This window comes from Coregonus clupeaformis, chromosome 12 (assembly GCF_020615455.1).
Source record: "Coregonus clupeaformis isolate EN_2021a chromosome 12, ASM2061545v1, whole genome shotgun sequence".
NCBI classification, from domain to species: Eukaryota; Metazoa; Chordata; class Actinopteri; order Salmoniformes; family Salmonidae; genus Coregonus; species Coregonus clupeaformis.
In genome coordinates this window covers 22,487,582-22,512,250 of record NC_059203.1, presented here as the reverse complement: position 1 = coordinate 22,512,250, position 24,669 = coordinate 22,487,582, and the positions used below count along the sequence as shown (strand labels likewise).

The following is a 24,669-nucleotide window of genomic DNA, read 5'->3' as shown; positions in this document are numbered from 1 at the left end:
ATCATACGTTTCATGTAGGTCTTGACCAGGTTTGCACACACTGCAGCAGGGATTTTGGCCCACTCCTCCATACAGAACTTCTCCAGATCTTTCAGGTTTCGGGGCTGTCGCTGGGCAATACGGACTTTCAGCTCCCTCCAAATATTTTCTATTGGGTTCAGGTCTGGAGACTGGCTAGGCCACTCCAGGACCTTGAGATGCTTCTTACGGAGCCACTCCTTAGTTGCCCTGGCTGTGTGTTTCGGGTCGTTGTCATGCTGGAAGACCCAGCCACGACCCATCTTCAATGCTCTTACTGAGAGAAGGAGGTTGTTGGCCAAGATCTCGCGATACATGGCCCCATCCATCCTCCCCTCAATACGGTGCAGTCGTCCTGTCCCCTTTGCAGAAAAGCATCCCCAAAGAATGATGTTTCCACCTCCATGCTTCACAGTTGGGATGGTGTTCTTGGGGTTGTACTCATCCTTCTTCTTCCTCCAAACACGGTGAGTGGAGTTTAGACCAAAAAGCTCTATTTTTGTCTCATCAGACCACATGACCTTCTCCCATTCCTCCTCTGGATCATCCAGATGGTCATTGGCAAACTTCAGACGGGCCTGGACATGCGCTGGCTTGAGCAGGGGGACCTTGCGTGCGCTGCAGGATTTTAATCCATGACGGCGTAGTGTGTTACTAATGGTTTTCTTTGAGACTGTGGTCCCAGCTCTCTTCAGGTCATTGACCAGGTCCTGCCGTGTAGTTCTGGGCTGATCCCTCACCTTCCTCATGATCATTGATGCCCCACGAGGTGAGATCTTGCATGGAGCCCCCAGATCGAGGGTGATTGACCGTCATCTTGAACTTCTTCCGTTTTCTAATAATTGCGCCAACAGTTGTTGCCTTCTCACCAAGCTGCTTGCCTATTGTCCCGTAGCCCATCCCAGCCTTGTGCAGGTCTACAATTTTATCCCTGATGTCCTTACACAGCTCTCTGGTCTTGGCCATTGTGGAGAGGTTGGAGTCTGTTTGATTGAGTGTGTGGACAGGTGTCTTTTATACAGGTAACGAGTTCAAACAGGTGCAGTTAATACAGGTAATGAGTGGAGAACAGGAGGGCTTCTTAAAGAAAAACTAACAGGTCTGTGAGAGCCGGAATTCTTACTGGTTGGTAGGTGATCAAATACTTATGTCATGCAATAAAATGCAAATTAATTACTTAAAAATCATACAATGTGATTTTCTGTATTTTTGTTTTAGATTCCGTCTCTCACAGTTTAAGTGTACCTATGATAAAAATTACAGACCTCTACATGCTTTGTAAGTAGGAAAACCTGCAAAATCGGCAGTGTATCAAATACTTGTTCTCCCCACTGTATATATATATATATATATATAAATGTCCTAGTCTACCTCTTTAGGTAATAAATTCAATGCAGTATTAGCCATATACATAGCTCATGAATGATCGGTTATGCATAGGCTAAGCTTCTAACTTAGAGCCTCTGTCTCTTGCGCAATACGCACCTGCACTTCACTGGCCTCTCCTTAAAAAAACGCTCCCTAGCTCTTGGAGTCCCAGGAAAAGCTAGAATAGAACAGCTTGATGGACATTTCTTATACTAATAGACTATTGGAAGAGGGATGCAAGCTCTTGTTTCCTGAATGTTAAATACAACAGCCAATAGAACTCACAGGGAGTTTGAAAGAAGAGCGAATGCGCGATGGAGGTAGGCTATAGCAGTTATTTATCTTCATGAAGAGAAATGATAACCGTCTGCATCTTATTCTAGTCCTATATTATTCAAGCATGTCATTACAATGATGAAGATAATGAAGGACAATAAACTTATTTAACTGTTGAAAGCGAGGAAACAATCAAATCAAATGTTATTTGTCACACGCGCCGAATACAACCAGTGTAGACCTTACCGTGAAATGCTTACTTACAAGCCCTTAACCAACAATGCAGAATTTTTCAAAGAGGAAGTAAGAAAATATTTGACTAGGGTGGCTGGAGTCTTTAACACTTTTTGAGGCCTTCCTCTGACACTGCCTGGTATAGAGGTCCTGGATGGCAGGAATATTGGCCCCAGTGATGTACTGGGCTGTACGCTCCACCATCCGTAGCGCCTTGTGGTCGGATGCCGAGCAGTTGCCATACCAAGTGGTGATGCAACCAGTCAGGATGCTCTCAATGGTGCAGCTGTATAACTTTTTGAGGATCTGAGGACCCATGCCAAGTCTCCTGAGGGGGAATGACTGTCTTGGTGTGTTTGGACCATGATAGTTTGTTAGTGATGTGGACGCCAAGGAACTTGAAGCTCTCGACCTGCCCCTTCGATGTGAATGGGGGCGTGCTCGGACCCACTTCTCCTGTAGTCCACGATCAGCTCTTTTGTCTTGCTCACATTGTCTTACTCACCATAGTGCCCTAAAAGCTCATCACTAAGCTAAGGACCCTGGGACTAAACACCTCCCTCTACAACTGGTTCCTGGACTTCCTGACAGGCCGCCCCCAGGTGGTGAGGGTAGGCAACACATTTGCCATGCTGACCTTCAACACGGGAACTCTCAGGGGTGCGAGCTTAGTCCCCTCCTGTACTCCCTGTTCACCCACGACTGCGTGGCCATGTACGACTCCAACACCATTATTAAGTTTGCCAATGACACGACGGTGGTAGGCCTGATCACCAATGACGATGAGTCAACCTATAGGGAGGTGGTTAGAGACCTGGCAGTTTTGTGCCAGGACAACAACTTCTCCCTCAATGTCAGTAAGACAAAGGAGCTGATCGTGGACTACAGGAAACGGAGGGCCGAGCACGCCCCCATTTACATCGATGTGGCTGTAGTGAAGTGAGTTGAGAGCTTCAAATTCCTCGTTGTCCACATCACTAAGGATCTATCATGGTCCATACATGTAATGAATACTCGGACAGAGTGGTAAGATCCAATCGCAGAATTGCGATGCTTTATTAGAGTACAGACAAGGGAATAGCTTAATCGTGGTCTGGCGAGCTGTGGTCAAAACCGGGCAAGGCAGAGACAGGCAGAGGTACCAAGGGAGCGGGCGTAGTCGTAGTCGAGGGCACGGGCACAGGTTCAGAATACGGTAATCACTGGGATAGACAAGCAGAAGATTAAGCAATACGGGGAGTCAAAAAACGAAGCACAGGTCTGGTACACTGGTAATCAAAAACAAACTCTCTCTCTCTCTCTCTCTCTGAACAAAACGCTTAGCAAGTCACAAAGGAACAATACCTCGCACCGACTGAACTTCTGAGCACACCTTATATCCTACTCTAATTACTGACAGGTGTGCTCAGAACTCAGGTGAAACAGCTCGAGTCTGATGACTCCCCCTCTCAGTAGATCGGGGAAGTGTCAGACTCTGTCTAGATCCAGCCAAACCCCGATCCCTTATAATACACACCAAGACAGTCGTGAAGAGGGCACGACAATGCCTCTTCCCCCTCAGGAGGCTGAAAAGATTTGGCATGGGCCCTCAGATCCTCAAAGGTTCTACAGCTGCACCATCGAGAGCATCTTGACTGGCTGCATCACCGCTTGGTATGGCAACTGCTTGGCATCCGACCGCAAGGCACTACAGAGGGTAGTGTGTACGGCCCAGTACAGTCGTGGTCAACATTTTTGAGAATTACACAAATATTAATTTTCACAAAGTCTGCTGCCTCAGTTTTGATGATGGCAATTTGCATATACTCCAGAATGTCATGAAGAGTGATCAGATGAATTGCAATTAATTGCAAAGTCCCTCTTTGCCATGAAAATGAATTTAATCCCCAAAAAAACATTTCCACTGCATTTCAGCCCTGCCACAAAAGGACCAGCTGCCATCATGTCAGTGATTCTCTGGTTAACACAGGTGAGAGTGTTGACGAGGACAAGGCTGGAGATCACTCTGTCATGCTGATTGATTTAGAATAACAGACTGTAAGCTTTAAAAGGAGAAGCCACAAAGAAGCCACTTCTCTCCAGAAAAAAACATCAGGGACAGACTGATATTCTGCAAACGGTACAGGGATTGGACTGCTGAGGACTGGGGTAAAGTCATTTTCCCTGCTGAATCCCCTTTCCGATTGTTTGGGGCATCCGTAAAACACCTTGTCCGGAGAAGACAAGGTGAGCGCTACCATCAGTCCTGTGTCATGCCAACAGTAAAGCATCCTGAGACCATTCATGTGTGGGGTTGCTTCTCAGCCAAGGGAGTGGGCTCACTCACAATTTTGCCTAAGAACACAGCCATGAATAAAGAATGGTACCAACACATCCTCCGAGAGCAACTTCTCCCAACCATCCAAGAACAGTTTGGTGACGACCAATGCATTTTCCAGCATGATGGAGCACCTTGCCATAAGGCAAAAGTGATAACTAAGTGGCTCGGGGAACAAAACATCGAAATGTTGGGTCCATGGCCAGGAAACTCCCCAGACCTATGCAAGAATGGGCTGCCATCAGTCAGGATGTGGCCCAGAAGTTAATTGACAGCATGCCAGGGCGGATTGCAGAAGTCTTGAAAAAGAAGGGTCAACACTGCAAATATTGACTCTTTGCATAAACTTAATGTAATTGTCAATAAAAGCCTTTGACACGTATGGAATGTTTGTAATTATACTTCAGTATACCATAGTAACATCTGACAAAAATATCTCATAACACTGAAGCAGCGAACTTTGTGAAGACCAATACTACTCTCAAAACGTTTAACCACAACTGTACATCACTGCCATCCAGGAGCTCTATAGCAGGTGGTGTCAGAAGATGGCCCAAACATTTTCAAAAACTCCAGCCACAGACTGTTCTCTCTGCTACCGCATGGAAAGCGGTACCAATGCACAAAATCTGGAACCAACAGGACCCTGAACAGCTTCAAACCCCAAGCCATAAGACTTCTAAACAAAACTGCTAAATAGCTCATCAAATGGCTACCCGGATTACCTGCATTGACCCTTTTTTGCACTAACTCACTATGCACACACACTCGACTCTACTCACACATACTTATACTGACACCCCAACACACACATATAACATGCACACACATGCATACTGACACCACACACACACTCAGACACACACAGACACACTTTCACACTCACCACATACGTAGTATGAAAAAAAAATGTATGCACTCACTAACTGTAAGTTGCTCTGGATAAGAACGTCTGCTAAATGACTAAAATGTAAAAAATTTAAATACGCTGCTGCTACTGTCTATTATCTATCCTGTTGCCTAGTCACTTTACCCCTACCTATATGTTGTACCCCCTGCACATCGACTCGGTACTGGTACTCCCTGTATATACAGTGCTTTCAGAAAGTATTCATACCCCTTGACTTATTCCAATTGTTGTTGTGTTACAGCCTGAATTCAAAATGGATTCAATATATATTTTCTCACCCGTCTACACACAACATCCCATAATGACAAAGTGAAAACATGTTTTCAAAAATTTTAGCAAATTTATTGAAAGTGAAATACAGAAATATCTCATTTACATAAGTATTCACAACCCTGAGTCAATACATGTTAGCATCACCTTTGGCAGCAATTACAGCTGTGAGTCTTTCTGGGTAAGTCTCTAAGAGCTTTGCACACCTGGATTGTACAACATTTGCCCATTATATTTTCAAAATTCTTCAAGCTCTGTCAAATTGGTTGTTGATCATTGCTAGACAACCATTTTCAAGTCTTGCCATAGATTTTAAGCAGATTTAAGTCAAAACTGTAACTTGGCCACTCAGGAACATTCACTGTCTTCTTGGTAAGCAACTCCAGTGTAGACTTGGCCTTGTGTTTTAGGTTATTGTCCTGCTGAAAGGTAATATCCCAGTATCTGGTGGAAAGCAGACTGAACCAGGTTTTCTTCTAGGATTTTGCCTGTGCTTAGCTCCATTCCGTTTCTTTTAATATCCTGAAAAACTTCCGTCATTAATGATTACAAGCATACCCGTAACATGATGCAGCCACCACTATGCTTGAAAATATGGAGAGTGGTACTCAGTAATGCCCCAAACATAACACTTTGTATTCAGGACAAAAAGTTAATTGCTTTGCCACATTTCTTTGCAGTATTACTTTAGTGCCTTATTGCAAACAGGATGCATGTTTTGGAATATTTTTATTCTGCACAGGCTTCCTTTTTTTAACTCTGTGAATTAGGTTAGTATTGTGGAGTAATTACAATGTTGTTGATCCATCCTCAGTTTTCTCCTATCACAGCCATTAAACTCTATAACTGTTTCAAAGTCACCATTGGCCTCATGGTGAAATCCCTGAGCAGTTTCCTTCCTCTCCGGCAACTGAGTTAGGAAGGACGCCTGTATCTTTGTAGTGACTGTGAGTATTGATACACCATCCAGTGTAATTAATAACTTCACCATGTTCAAAGGGATATTCAATGTCTGCTTTATTTTTACCCATCTACCAATAGGTGGCCTTCTTTGCGAGGCATTGGAAAACTTCCCTGGTCTTTGTGGTTGAATCTGTGTTTGAAATTCACTGCTCGACTGAGGGACCTTACAGATAATTGTATGTGTGGGGTACAGAGATGAGGTAGTCATTCAAAAATCATGTTAAACACTATTATTGCACACAGAGTGAGTCCATGTATTTTTACATTTTAGTCATTTTAGCAGACGCTCTTATCCAGAGCGACTTACAGTTAGTGAGTGCATACATTTTTTTTTGTTTCATACTGTGGGAACATGCAACTTATTATGTGACTTGTTAAGCACATTTCTACTCCTGAACTTATTTAGGCTTGCCATAACAAAGGGGTTTAATACTTATTGACTCAAGACATTTCAGCTTTGACTTTATGGGGTATTGTGGGTAGGCCAGTGACAAAAAAGTATGTAACACAACAAAATGTGGAAAAAGTCAAGGGGTGTGAATACTTTCTGAAGGCACGTTGTTTTCTACTCCCAATACAGTATATAGCTATGTTATGTTATTTTTGCTCGTTATTTTTATTCGTTATTCACTATGTATTTATTCCTTGTGTCACTATTTTTTTTTTTTATGTATTTTTAAAAATCTTATCTTTAACTCTGCATTGTTGTAAAAGGACCCATTAGTAAACATTTTACTGTTAGTCTACACCTGTTGTCTACGAAGCATGTGACAAATGAAATTAGTTTTGATTGATTCTACTGCGTGACCAAGTCACTACCCACTTTATATTTGTAAATATAGTGTAAATACAGTCCATTATTATATGACTACTACCTCTTCTATTTACTTCTATTTTACTTGACTCTTTTACTGTTATTATTGATATTGATTAACTGCATTGTTGAGCGAGCTAGCGCATAAGCATTTCGCTGCACCTTTTATACCTGCTGTGAACTGCGTACTTAACGACTAATATTTGATTTGATTTGCTGTCCAGCTGCCCTGGGGCAGGCTGCGTGTGCTCCCTCACGTGTTCTCGTGCGAGGAGATCGCACGCATGTTGAAGACCATGCTGGAAGGAAGAAACCATATGGGGAAGACATGAGGGGGAGGGAAAATTACATACATGTGTCCAGGACATTTGGAAAAATTATAAAATGATTGTCCCAGATGTGCACGCAATTTCATCTAAAGTATGACTTCTATTGCATAATTTAATTGATAAAATTAGGCTGTTTTAAAGGCATTGGACCTATTTCAAGAAGCCGAACTGAAGAAAGGTCCTCGTGTTTGCAATACCAGCACCATTCTTATCAATTAGAAATAAGGTTTGCTGTTGTGCAATTGATGTAGGCCTAGTTTATTGATGTTTTATAATGGTAATGTATTCATGGGCAAATGTTTAAACCAGAAACAGTTGAGAAAGCATTATTGTGTTAAAATGTCACATTACCTCATTCCTACACCCCTGCTATAAGAGAATGGGATAGTCTCTAGAGCTGCCCTCCCCTCCTTGAATTTTTGCTCAGCTAGGCTCAAATATTGATTGTGCGCGGTAACTGCATTGAGCGAGTGTAATCAAATCATCCTCACGAATATTGGAAGGTGTACAAATAACAAGCGCTCGTTTGCGTTTTAGTCCAAAGGTATGAAAGGAAAACAGTGTAGACCTAATTTCCTCGTGCATTCGCTTTTAACGTGAAGACACCCATGGATACAGGTGACAACAGACGTAGACGGGCGAGGAGTGTGAGAGCCAAAAGAACTGGGACGCAAGATGCGTCTGTGAAAAGGGAAAATGCAAACGTCCTAAGATCTTTGAGTGTTGGGAACACAGACGACAATGATGCCATGGAGGATGACGCTGGCTTTGTCAAAAATTGGAGTTTGGAGCGAAGGGTCATGGCTCCACGGTACAGTTTACTCCGTGAGGTCGGAAGGGGCAGCTATGGCGTGGTCTATGAAGCGATTGCACGGAGGTCGGGTGCAAGCGTTGCAGTAAAGAAACTTCGATGCGATGCACCAGAAAATGTCGAGCTTGCCTTGGCAGAATTCTGGGCCCTGGCTAGCCTGGAGAAACGACACGAGAATGTGGTGCAATTGGAAGAATGTGTGTTACAAAGAAACGGTGTGGCTCAAAAAATGAGTCATGGGAACAAGCGGTCCAAGCAGTACTTGCGGTTGGTGGAGACTTCATTAAAAGGTATCCAGCCTATGATGATTGTGTGGAAATCACAGTTCTATATAAATCAATTCACGTTACGTCATAATTTCTCTGTATGACCGCAGCTGTCCGATGGTATATGGTGGGGATTTTGTATCCATTCCATTGTCTATCTAGTTCAACGAAAGTGTAAAATGAAACCAATGCGTTGAAGCAATGCATTTTATTTTCAATGATGACGTAACCTAATTAGATGTATTATAGTGGCCTCGTTTTGTCAAGCCATTGATTATCATATCCACTAGATTGGGATTTTAATGTTCTAGTAGTATGAACACCTTACATTTTGACGCTCACGGGTTATTTTCTTTATCTTGGCCAGGTCGCAGTTGTAAATGAGAACTTGTTCTCAACTGGCTTACCTGGTTAAATAAATAAAAATAAACAATTTTAAAGATCAGTTGAGGCGGTAACGTTATAGCCTAGGTTAGGTTGAAATGAAATGCTTGGAAACGATGTTGCAATTGCTGCTTCATTGACAATTGTATCCGTTATTGTCCGGCCTTGGCAGCTGGTTTTTGTTTACGTGAATACTTCAATCTGAATGCTTTTTAGCAAAGCAATTTGGGATACGTTAGTTGCTGTCACGTACCAGCTCTCATTGGGGGTCTTTGTGAGTGTCGTCATCTTGGCTCACTAAATGGAAGCCTCTGTAATGGCTGTGTCGCGGTCTTGTCACAATGCTGGCCCTCTCTGTTATGCAAGTGCTATTAGCCAGGCCATACCACACTCTGCAAGCCATAGGGTTCACCCTGAGAGATTTGTTTTCAGTACAGTACAGAATGTCAGTTTGCTTTTCCTTTTCACGCATAAAGTTTACTTGCGTACAGTTTTATATCACTTTTCATTTGGTAACTGAATCAGTATTCAAACTACTTATTCAAGTGGGATAATGTATCCACAGAGGACCGATAATGACTGAGGTTCTCATTCTTCGCACGTAGATCAATCATTTTCTCCTGGTTTCAGGTACCAGTAATCGCGATACTCATAAGTATTGTGGCAAGGAAACAAAACATGAAGTGGTTTTAACTTCTTTAGGAAAACCGCACTAATGTTGGAAACAAACATAATTATGTTGTCATCCAGTCACATGTATTTATTTTCCAAGCTATGGCACACAATATTTAACATGTAGCAGGTTTTTAAAGGACTAAAGAATATAGTCTGCTTCTGTTTTCATTTTTTGCCATGGATAAAATATCCAAATAAGGCTATTGTCACAGGCCTAGTTTCTGGTAGGCATAATTGCTGTATTTTATAGTAGGTCAAGGTCTTTACCAAGCCCATGCCACTCTTTTCACTCACACGTTCAACTACCTTGTCATTTGAAATAGTTTATCTTGTTTGTATTCAAATTAGTACCTGTGATATGATCACAGTTTGCCTGATTTGATTGCCTCGGTAATGTTGAATTTAATCCTTTCATCCAGCCCTTTTGTCCTTAAATGGGTTATCCATTTGATAAACATTCCTACCTATTTCTTGAGGTCATGCTTAGTCACAAAGCTTTGGATAAAGTTGCTCAATGTATCATCATAATGTTATTCAAGTAACGGGTAGTGAAGAAAGCAATTGCAGATACCACCGTTATCACCAGTCTATAATATCAGCCTAGGTTAATATGTATTAATGTAGGCCTAGGTAATATTAGGTAAATAAGAAGACGTTTGTGTAGCACCATAGTCATCTGTTCCTCTTGCCCGGTTAGCAGGTGTTGTGTTGATAGTATACAAACGAGAACGTTCAAGCTGTTCCAAACTGGTTTTTCAACAGCCTAGCCCACTTGCAATTCCGATAGTTGCAGCTTGTAGCAACCTTTTTCCTGGAACACACAAATGATAGATAATGGGAGTAGGATTAACTGAGGTTATAGACTGAAATGTCCTATATGGCTTCCTTGGCAATACTACAGCAGAAGAGATGGATTTTGTAATTAAAGCATTTTATGTGTCAATTTTGTAATATTTTCATGTCATTTCCAGTTTGCATATTAAACTGCGATCAGAAAAGGAAACATCTTCATTACTTAGTCATGATACTCTTTTGTCGAGCTAATCATTCATCAGTTTATCGTTCCCTTTATTTTTCACAGTATTGGCTCATTTGTATCCGTGGTTCTGTAAGGTAGAGGTTCATTTTACTGTTTAGTACTGCTGCACCTTTTTTTGACTCGTGTCCATCCATTGCAGGTGAGAGAGTGCTGAGCCACCCAGAGGAGCCCTGCTACCTGTGGTTCGTCATGGAGTTCTGTGAAGGTGGAGACCTGAACCAGTTCATCCTGTCGCGACGACCTGACCCGCGGACCAACAACAGTTTCATGCTCCAGCTCACCAGCGCTGTGGCCTTCCTGCATGAAAACAACATTGTCCACCGCGACCTCAAGCCTGACAACATCCTCATCTCCGAAAAGTCGGGGACGCCAGTTCTCAAAGTCGCCGACTTCGGCCTCAGCAAGGTGTGTGCCGGACTAGGAGGCACCGGGAAGGACGAAGAGGACAAGAACAGAAACGTTGTCAACGTCAACAAGTTCTGGCTGTCGTCAGCGTGTGGCTCTGACTTCTACATGGCACCCGAGGTCTGGGAGGGCCACTACACTGCCAAGGCGGACATCTTCGCCCTAGGCATCATCATCTGGGCAATGCTGGAGCGAATCACCTTTATCGACGCTGAGTCCAAGCGCGAGCTGCTGGGAACTTACGTGAGGCAGGGCGCCGACATCGTGCCGGTTGGCGAGGCGCTGCTAGAGAACCCAAAGATGGTACTGAACATCCCGCAGAAGCGCAAGTCCTCCATGTCGGACGGGGTGAAGAAACTTTTGCAGGACATGCTGGCGGTCAACCCTCAGGACCGGCCCGATGCGCTTGAACTACACAACAGGATGGACCAGCTCACGTGTGCCGCATGACCCCCCCCCCCCCTCCCGAGAATCGGAACTAGACCTTTTTCCCAGGTACTTATCCATACATTTAATATTTTCATATTTTAATGTACTTGTTTTTGCGTTGTCTACTAGCAATGGTTATGTTTCACGCTGGGTGTTTCGTCTACATGTACTTTCTTTATTATTCACAAGCACTGTTCTGGGGCAAGAATGGCTTTGAAATATGTCTCCGTAGCCCAGTAGAGGTATGCTTAGTAACAGAATGTGACAGAATGTTCTGGCCAGGGCATCGGCTCATAGATAAGTTCCAAATGTTTGTACTGCCTGCTCCCCAAATGTTTTCAACTTCATTCCTTTAGCTCCAGCACTTTGAACTGGTTGAGGAGTACAGAGCGTTCTTCCCAATCCCAGCTGAAGGGCACCACAGTAAAGAGTTATTTGTATGTAGCGATAGAGGGGTGATAACGTAAGTGCAAGCCAGCAAAGAGATTAATTCATGTAATACGTTTTTTATAATCAAGGCACGTCTTGCATATACAGTGGGGGAAAAAAGTATTTAGTCAGCCACCAATTGTGCAAGTTCTCCCACTTAAAAAGATGAGAGAGGCCTGTAATTTTCATCATAGGTACACGTCAACTATGACAGACAAATTGAGGAAAAAAAATCCAGAAAATAACATTGTAGGATTTTCTATGAATTTATTTGCAAATTATGGTGGAAAATAAGTATTTGGTCACCTACAAACAAGCAAGATTTCTGGCTCTCACAGACCTGTAACTTCTTCTTTAAGAGGCTCCTCTGTCCTCCACTCGTTACTTGTATTAATGGCACCTGTTTGAACTTGTTATCAGTATAAAAGACACCTGTCCACAACCTCAAACAGTCACACTCCAAACTCCACTATGGCCAAGACCAAAGAGCTGTCAAAGGACACCAGAAACAAAATTGTAGACCTGCACCAGGCTGGGAAGACTGAATCTGCAATAGGTAAGCAGCTTGGTTTGAAGAAATCAACCGTGGGAGCAATTATTAGGAAATGGAAGACATACAAGACCACTGATAATCTCCCTTGATCTGGGGCTCCACGCAAGATCTCACCCCGTGGGGTCAAAATGATCACAAGAACGGTGAGCAAAAATCCCAGAACCACATGGGGGGACCTAGTGAATGACCTGCAGAGAGCTGGGACCAAAGTAACAAAGCCTACCATCAGTAACACACTACGCCGCCAGGGACTCAAATCCTGCAGTGGAAGACGTGTCCCCCTGCTTAAGCCAGTACATGTCCAGGCCCGTCTGAAGTTTGCTAGAGTGCATTTGGATGATCCAGAAGAGGATTGGGAGAATGTCATATGGTCAGATGAAACCAAAATATAACTTTTTGGTAAAAACTCAACTCGTCGTGTTTGGAGGACAAAGAATGCTGAGTTGCATCCAAAGAACACCATACCTACTGTGAAGCATGGGGGTGGAAACATCATGCTTTAGGGCTGTTTTTCTGCAAAGGGACCAGGACGACTGATCCGTGTAAAGGAAATAATGAATGGGGCCATGTATCCTGAGATTTTGAGTGAAAACCTCCTTCCATCAGCAAGGGCATTGAAGATGAAACGTGGCTGGGTCTTTCAGCATGACAATGATCCCAAACACACCGCCCGGTCAACGAAGGAGTGGCTTCGTAAGAAGCATTTCAAGGTCCTGGAGTGGCCTAGCCAGTCTCCAGATCTCAACCCCATAGAAAGTCTTTGGAGGGAGTTGAAAGTCTGTGTTGCCTAGCGACAGCCCCAAAACATCACTGCTCTAGAGGAGATCTGCATGGAGGAATGGGCCAAAATACCAGCAACAGTGTGTGAAAACCTTGTGAAGACTTACAGAAAACGTTTTGACTTGTGTCATTGCCAACAAAGGGTATATAACAAAGTATTGAGAAACTTTTGTTATTGACCAAATACTTATTTTCCACCATAATTTGCAAATAAATTCATTAAAAATCCTACAATGTGATTTTCTGGAAAAAAAATTCTCATTTTGTCTGTCATAGTTGACGTGTACCTATGATGAAAATTACAGGCCTCTCTCATCTTTTTAAGTGGGAGAACTTGCACAATTGGTGGCTGACTAAATACTTTTTTCCCCCACTGTAACTGACAGAAGCACCCTTGATTTGTTTTGTTCATAACACCACTTAGGATAAACTGTTATCAGAACAGGAAACACAAACACACACTGCTGGTAAGTCAATGCTCCCTATGGGAAACGGCTTGCATTATGTCAGGGCTTGCCTGTACAGCGTGTACTGTAAATCCTCCATAGGTGTATCCATGTGTAGAGAAGAGCGCTGTTATCAATAGCTATAAACTGTTTGTGTGAGGGTAATTTCCTTGACCACCAACATGAAGTTCATAGGAGCATGTTTGTGTTTTAATTTTTTATTAAGGCATATACATTTTTCAACCAATTTTCATCCAAAGAATCGGAATAAGCAAAGAGATCTTAAAAAACATCTACCAAAAAAAGTCTTAAAAGGTATTAAAAATACATCAAAACACAATGTTGAAGTAAGACCCCTGCCAACTAATATAAACACTTTTATATTTAGTTTTGGAGAAAATGTTCTGCTTTCTGTAAGAAACATCGCCTTGTGCCTTGAAATTCCGTTACCAAAAACCCACATCTTTAAGATATTTTCAAATTTCTCTCCCTCATGTGGAGGGAGGATAATTAAAGTTCACATAAGTAACAAATAAGGTAGAGCTATCAATTAGTTAGTGTTTTTACTGATATACATTTTTTATATAAATTTTGTTTATGAATTAAGTGATACAGTAAAGACAAGTATAGTACAGCACAGTACTGTGAAGTACAGTAAAGAAAATTATAGTTCAGTAGAGTACAGTAAAGTATAGTACAGTACTGTAAAGTTCAGTACAGTAAAAAATAGTTTCAGTACTGTACAGTACACATTAGAGCACACGAGTTGAGTACACTAATGTACTGAACTCTACTACTGTACTGAACTCTACTGAGCTTTTACTGTAGTCCCGTGTAGCTCAGTTGGTAGAGCATGGCGCTTGCAACGCCAGGGTTGTGGGTTTGATTCCCATGGGGGACTAGCTCTGGATAAGAGCGTCTGCTAAATGACATAAATGTAAATGTACTGTGCTGTACTTTGATGTCCAAACTTGTGAAACATAGATGTCTATGATTGGTTCAGATTTGCTACTGTTTGGGGGCAGAGCTAATTAAAATAATAGCCAGTGTGTAGAATAATACCCAAATATGCAAAGGAGGATACATCACCAGGAAGAGAATGACTTTCATATCCATAATGATGCATTTCTGTGTAGTACAGATCAGGGACCCATGATGAAATTGTGTTACTGCAATTCCATTACTGGGTGTAAATTCACTTCACTTACTGTAGTTCAAAAACCAAAATAGATTTTTAAAAAGTCAATGTGTTATGTCATAGCTGACACCCCATTCTTTCTGCAGACAATGTTGAATCATAATTCGGAGCATATATTTTAGTTTCTTTTGTAAAATGTTCTGTGTAAATTGTTAAAAGTAGGCCTTGTGCATAGAGTTCTATGGTTTGTTAATCTTTGAAATCAATGGTTTTTGTTTTTCATACATTTTAAAGTAAAAAATCTGAGTCCCAGCGCGATGCCGTTACCATGGAATTGCCCTGAGACAAAAGTTGAATCCACAAAATGTAACCTAAATACCAACTCTTCTGTGTAACAATGGTGAGTCAGCAAATGGCTATCACAACATGTCATCTCCATGGACAGAGAGCTGAGGCTTTAAATCCCCCTTTAAGCCAGTTGCATAAGAGGTTGGCGAGAAATAGGACAGAATCACTAGGCAAGAATCTGCCACTGCCAGCCAAACAATGACAATCTGCATACAGTCCTCACAGTGGTAACCGCAATGGATTTCGAATAGGAAAGGTTGTTTTACTGCAGAATATATGGAATACAAAAATGACTCAGTGGATTGATTTATGGGGATCCTAATAAAATACTAAAATATCATAGAACCACATGTTTTTTTAGGCCTACCTACAGCAAAGGACCATGTTAGGGTGGCTTTAAATACATTTGAGTTAGGACGAACTCTCATAAGTCTTAATAATTCACATACAAGCGTCTGTACTCCAACTGTAGAATTCGCCCAGAGTCGGCTGTATAAAAAATCTAAAAATACGCCTAATGGTAAAATGTGACCCAATAGAGCTACTGTCACTACAGAGCTAATTGTGGTCTAAAGTTAAAGGAGAATTTTCCTATTTCTGAAGTAAATCTAAAAAAAATTATGTAAATGTCATGTTTTATAAAAGGGGTCAGACTTTTAAAAAATGTTGGGGGGGCTGAGTGCTGAGCCACCCAGAGAATAGTACCCCAGCTATTATTCACTTACTCGTTGTTTAGTGTCAGGGCACGTAAAAGACATGAACAAAAACACCCAAATACGTCCTTTTAGAAACGGACATGCTCTCAGTATAGTGATGTAGGTCTTTAGATGTTGTACACATGAAATTGTGTCATTCCGAACTTTATCCATAATGTTGTATACCATTTTGTGCAGCACGAGCCGTTTCTTCTACAAGCTGTGCTGAGTGGGCTGTGTCTGTACTATAGAGACGCTCGGCCTGCACAACTGCGCGGGGGAAATGGCGCGACTCGACCAAAATGGATTATAACGTTGCGGATAAAGTTCGTAATGACACAATTTCATGTGTACAACATCTAAAGACCTACATCACTATACTGAGAGCGTGTCCGTTTCTAAAAGGACGTATTTGGGTGTTTTGGAGCTTGTGTTCTTTTGCGTGCCCTTATACTGCACAACGAGCAATGAGGAAGTGAATCGCGGCTGGGGAACTTTTCAACAAAAAAACATCACAAAACAAGTGTCTGGACCCATCTATAACAAGCCATTTTACATCAAAAATAGAGATTTACTTCAGAAATAGGACAATTCTCCTTTCACCCAGTCCTTATTCCTTTTAAAGTACTTTCTACCAGGAAGCCAGGCTTTAGAAGAAGCAAGGTTATCGTGTCTGGAAAATGGTATCAACTCTAATCAAGTTAATTAAAATTCCAGTGCGAAGAGCGAGTGCCTAACTAACAAAATCACACTGTCACAACTAGCTTCTTCAATTAAAGGTGATGTCACATAGGACCAAAATATGACCTTATGAAGGTGTTGTGTTTTTGCTGAGTAAGGATATGATGATAAACAGTGCTATTGCGCCTTCGTGTCATGTTAGGGCCAAGTTTCAGTCAGCTGGGGTTTGTGGCTCAGACCCAGACATTAGTCCCACTGCAGTGGCTGCTGCAGATGAGTCGGACATGTACGTAGTAGCCTCATAATGGTCTGCAGCAGGATGGAGCACTGCTGCATTGACTCAGCAATTCTAAACAGAGCCACACTCTGACCTAGGTTAAATAATGGTTTTAGGCTAGAGCCCACACAAGCCTGGGTTTGTAGGCTATAGTAAGATTCATTTATTTATCATGGTGAATATGGCTGTTTATCAAACTGTTTTTACACACACACTCCATGCCTGTCTTTCAGATTATGTAAACACACTGGTGAGTGTATAGCCCCTCATGGAGTAGCTGGTGGCAGATGGCCTCAGTATGGCCTGTGTGGAAGACCCGGGTGTTTGTTTACCCTGGCCCGCATGCAGAGAAGGATTTCTGTGTGGGGTGTTAAGAGCCTCTAGTGTTTCAATGTCTCACGCTAGCTGCCGCTGACCCATTTGCTTAAGCCACACATTTGGGTCGTGCAACACATTTAGGTTATGCAACACATTTTAGGTTATGCAACCGAGAAATCCGCTGGCTTGACCTAACAGTATGTTGTTAATAGCTTAATCATGGAGATTAAAATGTTTATGGTGAGAAGGTGTAACAGGCTGTGTGAATGCTGTCAATTGTGGTTTTAGAAGGTGTTCTTTGCCTTCGCCCTGAAATCCTCTGATGTCTGCCACCCATAACCACATAACCTCGTGATGGAAAGGTTGAAAGGCCTAGCTGCAAGGCTACATCTGTTTTTTCCTGCGCTCTTTTTTTTTACCATCATGCTTAATTCAATTTTGGATCAAATATACAAACTTTTGTTTTAACTGAACAATCTTTGTATGTTAGCTCTGACTTAAATCATGCATTTATTTCCTTTTTTTCCTTGTTGTCTCAGGTACCACTTTCAAACTTCCTGGACCCAATGAATCAGTGAAAAGGACACTGTAGTTTGGAAGACTGTGAAATATCTATTGTGACAAATGTGAAGAAAAAGAAAGCATTCGAGCCAACTGCTAATCGGATACCGCAAATGGAATCAGTATTTTATCAGTACAGTTCCCAACCTATATTGTTACAGGGAATGTTTTACTTGGCCTGAAATTAATAGTAGAATAATGATGACGTGTACTCCATTTATATTGATATACCCGTTATATCTGCTGCTTCGTAGTAGGATGGCCATGTTTGTTTGAACTGAATGTGTCTTTGTTGTGGGTTCACCCCGTGAACCGGTGGCACTGTGTATCAAGACACGTTTGTTATATTTTCAACACCTCAGGCTCTCGTTGCCCAATTAAGTGTGCATGCTTCACTGACACTCCACCATCTTGCCCCATCTTCCATTGACAAAATACATTATTCTACATGCAGATTTTCATCCAGTTTCGTTTAAACTTGTCCATCACTTGAGAAGGCATGACATAAAATGGTGAACAAATTGTTGATTTGATAAAAATATATTTTTTTACAGATGGTCTGTGCACCCTTGCTCCCCCCAATCAAATGATATATAAATCCAAGTAGCCTAAAACGTAAACACTTTTTTATTATGCCCCACCGTGCCTTGATAATCATCTGAAAGTGGGATTGAGATGAGCATTTTAATTGTTTTCTTTAATTTGACACTTTAATTGAACCTTTTTTTTGGCCATTTTTGTTCGGAAAGTGTGCATTTTAAAGCCGATGGGTGCCATTTGAGATGTGATGAGATTGATGCTGTGGAGTGGATATTGTGATATCACCCATAGGGATATTCTTTGATTTAGACTCAGCCCAGTAGTATGTCAAAACCCTGTTTAAGGTGTACCATGTTTTTAAACTCTTGGATTGCTCCTGAGAGACTGGCTGCCACCCTACTCCACCTCTCCTTTCCCAACTCAAAATATGTTAATTGGTCATGATTTTCATGTATTTTGTGAATTGTTTTTTCCAACTCACACTTTACATAAGAGCAGCATATTGATCTATTTGATTCTGTTTTAAGATTGTTTGTTCTAAATTTAAAATATTTCATTTCTTTGCTTTTTGAGCCATATTGTTGAAAGGTATTATCTTGATAAGCTTTCCAAACACCTGGTAGGATCTTACACAATATCATTCTTGCAATATCGCAAATGTGTGACGAACTATTACTGAGAATCTTTATCACATTTAGAGAAATGTAACCTTTTGATCGGAGGAGATATCGAATGAAATTCACAATCGATTTAGTACAAAGTTTAAATTTAACTACCTAAATTAAACAAAACTACAATCTCAGATTGAGATCACTTTTACTTCTGCATTAATAAATGTTTTCCTCTTTTTTGTGGTTTACAGTCACTAAGCAGCCATATGGACTTGTTTCCAGTCATCCTTTGTGTATTATGCTACCTCATTTGCCTGCACATTTGCAGACTTTCCTCAACTGAGCCATCATGTATATTTTTTATTTTCTGATTCTTTGGGAAGTATACGGTTGTGAATCTCATTGCTATCAGAACTAAGTGTATGTAAGTTGTCTGTTCTATTCAACAGTATTTTTTTCATTTTTATTTGTTGCTTAGTTTTCATTTGATTAAAGATGGGTCTAAAATGGATCATTCCTTGTTTAACCTGAACATCTAAAGGGTTATCCAAATTACACCGAAAATTCTGTCATTTTACAAAAGATAAACTGGACAGTTAGGTTTTTGGGCCGTTTGATCCTGTACCAATTTTTGAGTTTTGTGTGCATTTAGCTGAAGCTTACTTTTAAGGTAGACAATTGTCTTTCGAATGCAATTGTAGTCTTTCTCTTATGGTTTCTGCCATGCTTTGGTCATCCTCCGCTTGAGAAATATACCTCATGTTCCGTTACTTGTTTTCTACCGGGGTTGGTAAATTGTATGACCTGTAAGCAAGCTCAAGGTCAGTTTTGTTTTTATTTTGTATTATTGTTTGAGCTACCTAATTAAAGGGACCATGGAGCCAAAAGTATAAGAGAGAGACTGCATTTCTAAGTGTTTCTTTCATGCCTTTTTTTTTTTTTTTAGGGTCATTTATACTACTTTAATTCAGTTTATTTCAAGATCTTAATGCAATCTTTTTCCTCAATTGAAAATATAACTGTAGTGTACCATGGAAATGTGCATGGCAGGTTTGCAGTATAGAAGGTGACACCAAATATCCCAATAGTCTCAGTTGTACAGGTATTTGGTACAGTAAAACTAACTCTTTGCTGCTGGGATTGGTAAATTACAGATCTACCTGTCTGTTTAGTAATGTGTGGTTTGCTGCTGATTAGAGACACACTTTCGTCTCATGTTCTTTACTTTCTCAATCATGCAGAGATTGAGTCTTTTTATAGTTCCATTTGGTGATTCACACAACAAGCTTCTATGCAACCATCCCTCACTTAAAACACTGTTCTGTTTAACTCCCTCTCTGCTTGTCATCGTTCTCTGAGGGTTTAGAAGAGGAATCTCCATCTTGTCGTGATGTGAATTATGCTTCCTATCGTTTCAATGGAATTCACTGTCCTTGGTCTGGTCTTAGAGCTTACTAGAGATGTTAGCTTCAGTGAAGACTTCTCTTTGGTATCATTGTACATCTTTTGGTTTCTCTTTCAATAAAGTCTAAAAACAAAAAGAACAATTGTGAGTTTTGTCCTTTCTGTAAGAGTAGTAGGAAGTGTATAGTCTGCCTGGTGAGACGATATACTAAACCAGCTCTTACCAAAGCACTCTGGCATTGGTTGTTACAATGGTAGGATGATGCCTGTGCTTGTTTAAACATGCCCAATACCCAAAGGATAATGGCACATGACCATTATTGGCTGGGATCAGGCAAGTCTGTTACAAAGAGAAGCTGTCTCCCTTGAGGCTTGTCGTATTTGTATTTATTATGGATCCCCATTAGTTCCTGCCAAGGCAGCCGCTACTCTTCCTGGGGTTTATTATGGATCCCCATTAGTTCCTGCCAAGGCAGCCGCTACTCGTCCTGGGCTCCAGTGAAGTTAAGGAAGTTATACAATTAGAAAAACATTACATTTCACAATACATTAAGTGTGTGCCCTCAGGCCCCTACTCTACTACCACATATCTACTACACAAAGTCCATGTGTGTATAGTGCCTATGTCATCATGTATGCATGTGCCTGTGTGTGTCTCCACAGTCCACGCTGTTCCATAAGTTGATTTATTTTTATTTTACTGCTTGCATGAGTTACTTGATGTGGAATAGAGTTCCATGTAGTCATGGCTCTATGTAGTCATGGCTCTATGTAGTACTGTGCGCCTCCCATAGTCTGTTCTGGACTCGGTGCATTCAACATGTCAGTACCTCTCACAAATACAAATAGTGATGAAGTCAATCTCTCCTCTACTTTGAGCCAGGAGACATTGACATGCATATTAATGTTAGCTCTTTGTGTACATTTAAGGGCTAGCCGTACTACCCTGTTCTGGGCCAATTGTAATTTTCCTAAGTCCCTCTTTGTGGCACCTGACCACACGACCAAACAGTAGTCCAGGTGCGACAAAACTAGGGCCTGTAGGACCTGCCTTGTCTATAGCGTTGTTAAGAAGGCAGAGCAGTGCTTTTATTATGGACAGACCTCTCCCCATCTTAGCTACTGTTGCATCTATGTTTTGACCATGACAGTTTATGATTCAGGGTTACTCCAAGCGGTTCAGTCTCAACTTCCTCAATTTCCACATTATTCATTACAAGATTTAGTTGAGGTTTAGGGTTTAGTGAATTATTTGTCCCAAATACAATGTTTTAGTTTTTTTAATATTTAGGACTAACTTATTTTTTGCCACCCATTCTGAAACTGACTGCATCTCTTTGTTAAGTGTTGCAGTGATTTCACTTGCTGTGATAGATGACATGTATAGTGTAGAGTCATCAGCATAACTGTTGATTCTCATTAATACTGGTTTTGTGCATTCTAGAATAACCCCCATCACAACAGATGGACCTTTGGAGCTGCGATGTTAAATGGCTGTCTCCCTCTAAGCAAGTTCAACAGAGGGAGTCTTGTGTGACTTCCACAAACACTGCGTTCACACAACAAAAATACAGTATGTAGCTATTCAAACGTGCTATTGGCACCTCTGACTGCATAATTCAAATTGAAATGCAGCGAACCAAGAGAGACTTCAAAGAATCTCACACCCTTATGCAAAATAAAAAAATATATGTTATGATAGAACCAAATCATTGCAGGCATGGCGCATTGGATCTGCGGATTTCAAAGAGATGTTAGGTGCCAGACTGCCAGTAATGATGCCAACAAGCCAAGTCATATTACGCTAAATTGGAATCACCACATGAAAATCATCTCGTAAAGAACATGGGCAACATGTCAGAACACATCCAAAGTCAGAAGTCACACCAGGTGAATTCCCCTCAGGGGTGATACTGTTTTCATATGAAAAGGAGGAAAAACATGACAGAATAACATAACTGCTGTTTTGTTTCAGGAAGAGGAAATCCCTCTCCCACAACGGTCTTAAGAACTCTCTATCCTGGCAACTGAAAATAAATGGTGATATAATGAAGAAAATACAACTGTAAAAATAACGCATGGCATAGGCGAAATTGCCACAGGGCTGGGGGGGGCCGCAGATAGCATATGAACACGTCATAAACAATGGCAAAATGTGTAGAATTGCAGGAAATTTACTTTAAAGTAACTGTCCAGTGTTTCCAGATTTCTATGAAATATGACGTATAGTTAATTCCAATATGAGTGAGTTCCACTTATACTGCGTTTTCAAAGTACCCCTCCAGATACCCCTCCATATACCCCTTCCAGATACCCTATCATATACCCCTTCAGATACCACTCCATATACCCCTCCATACACCCCTCCATATACCCCTCCAGATACCCCTCCAGAGAAGAATAATAAGTAATCTCAAATTGTGTAGAATTGCAGGAAATGCATTTGAAAATGTAAAAAACATTCCGGATAGGACCTGCCGGACACCCCGTCTAATTGTGTCACTCCTCCCCGTACAGGCAAGGCCCCCTGGGGGGAGGGTTGTCTAAGAACCGCCCCCCACCTCCCCAGATACCCTATCATATACCCCTCCAGATACCCCTCCAGATACCACTCCATATAACCCTCCATATGCCCCTCCAGATACCCCTCCATATACCCCTCCAGATACCACTCCATATAACCCTCCATATACCCCTCCATATACCCCTCCAGATACCCCTCCAGATACCCCTCCATACACCCCTCCAGATACCCCTCCATATACCCCTCCAGATACCACTCCATACACCCCTCCAGATACCCCTCCATATGCCCCTCCATATACCCCTCTAGATACCCCTCTAGATACCCCTCCATATACCCCTCCATATACCCCTCCATATGCCCCTCCAGATACCCCCTCCATACACCCCTCCATATACCCCTCCATATACCCCTCCATACACCCCTCCAGATACCCCTCCATATACCCCTCCATACACCCCTCCATATACCCCTCCATATACCCCTCCATATGCCCCTCCATATACCCCTCCAGATACCCCTCTAGATACCCCTCCAAATACCACTCCATATACCCCTCCATATGCCCCTCCAGATACCCCTCCATATACCCCTCCAGATACCCCTCCATATACCCCTCCAGATACCCCTCCATACACCCCTCCAGATACCCCTCCATATGCCCCTCCAGATACCCCTCCAAATACCACTCCATATACCCCTCCAAATACCACTCCATATACCCCTCCATATGCCCCTCCAGATACCCCTCCATACACCCCTCCATATACCCCTCCATACATCCCTCCAGATACCCCTCCATATACCCCTCCATATACCCCTCCAAATACCACTCCATATACCCCTCCATATGCCCCTCCATATGCCCCTCCAGATACCCCTCCAGATACCCCTCCAGATACCCCTCCATACACCCCTCCATATACCCCTCCACATACCCCTCCAGATACCCCTCCAGAGAAGAATAATAAGTAATCTCAAATTGTGTAGAATTGCAGGAAATGCATTTGAAAATGTAAAAAACATTCCGGATAGGACCTGCCGGACACCCCGTCTAATTGTGTCACTCCTCCCCGTACAGGCAAGGCCCCCTGGGGGGAGGGTTGTCTAAGAACCGCCCCCCACCTCCCTTCATTAAGAGCTCCAACAACATGTCCCCTAACAGTGAACTGACATGGCCATAAAAGACAGGGTCAAACAGCCCACAACAGCCCACAAAGAGCTGCTGACCTCTCGTAAAAACCTATACACTGCAAACATGCCTGGGTTCACAGTAGTCATGTGTGATCACTACTGGGGGGATATATTTTTCACTTTATCATAAAAAGGCTCATTAGATACATGATCGAATGGTCTGTTGACTTCAAGATGAGTAATAAGAAACGTTATGCCCTCTATGACAAAGAGCTATTGACATTGATGTTGTGTAAGGTCAAAGGTGATAAAGGAGAGAGCATGTTTTTTTCCATTTGCGGAATACCTGAAGAATTTCCTTGTCTAGAAAAATCTTGATGGCAGCCGACAAGAGGAAGGGTAACGTTCCAACTGAAAATAAAGGACCAAAAAAGACTTCAATTAACAAACTTTTCCCATTTTATTGTTGTTTTTTAGTCCGCATGGCTGTTAATATATTCTATGTGAAAGTAATTAATAAATAGTTACATAATATTACATAACAATTCACACATGGTCTATTCCACAGACCCACTTTTCTCAGGGGGTTACTGATATAGAGGCCCTTGTTTGTGAGGAGCAGTCAAACCAGGTGTTCAATTGGTGGTGTGATGTGAATATCTACTCAAATATCCACTCAAAAATGTAGATCTGTCATTCTCATTGAACTCAAGCGTAATAAG

The 24,669-nt window shown here is 41.8% G+C and overlaps 1 protein-coding gene across 1 annotated transcript; it reads left to right on the top strand.

The window, feature by feature from the left end:
• The first annotated feature begins 7,927 nt into the window (after nucleotides 1–7,927).
• Nucleotides 7,928–20,426, top strand: LOC121577999 (serine/threonine-protein kinase 35). The gene is made up of 3 exons (XM_041892034.2): nucleotides 7,928–8,600; nucleotides 10,814–11,574; nucleotides 17,713–20,426. The coding sequence occupies exons 1-2, from the start codon at nucleotides 8,108–8,110 to the stop codon at nucleotides 11,527–11,529; spliced, it is 1,209 nt and encodes a 402-aa protein (XP_041747968.1). The 5' UTR covers nucleotides 7,928–8,107; the 3' UTR covers nucleotides 11,530–11,574; nucleotides 17,713–20,426.
• The last annotated feature ends 4,243 nt before the right edge of the window (nucleotides 20,427–24,669 follow it).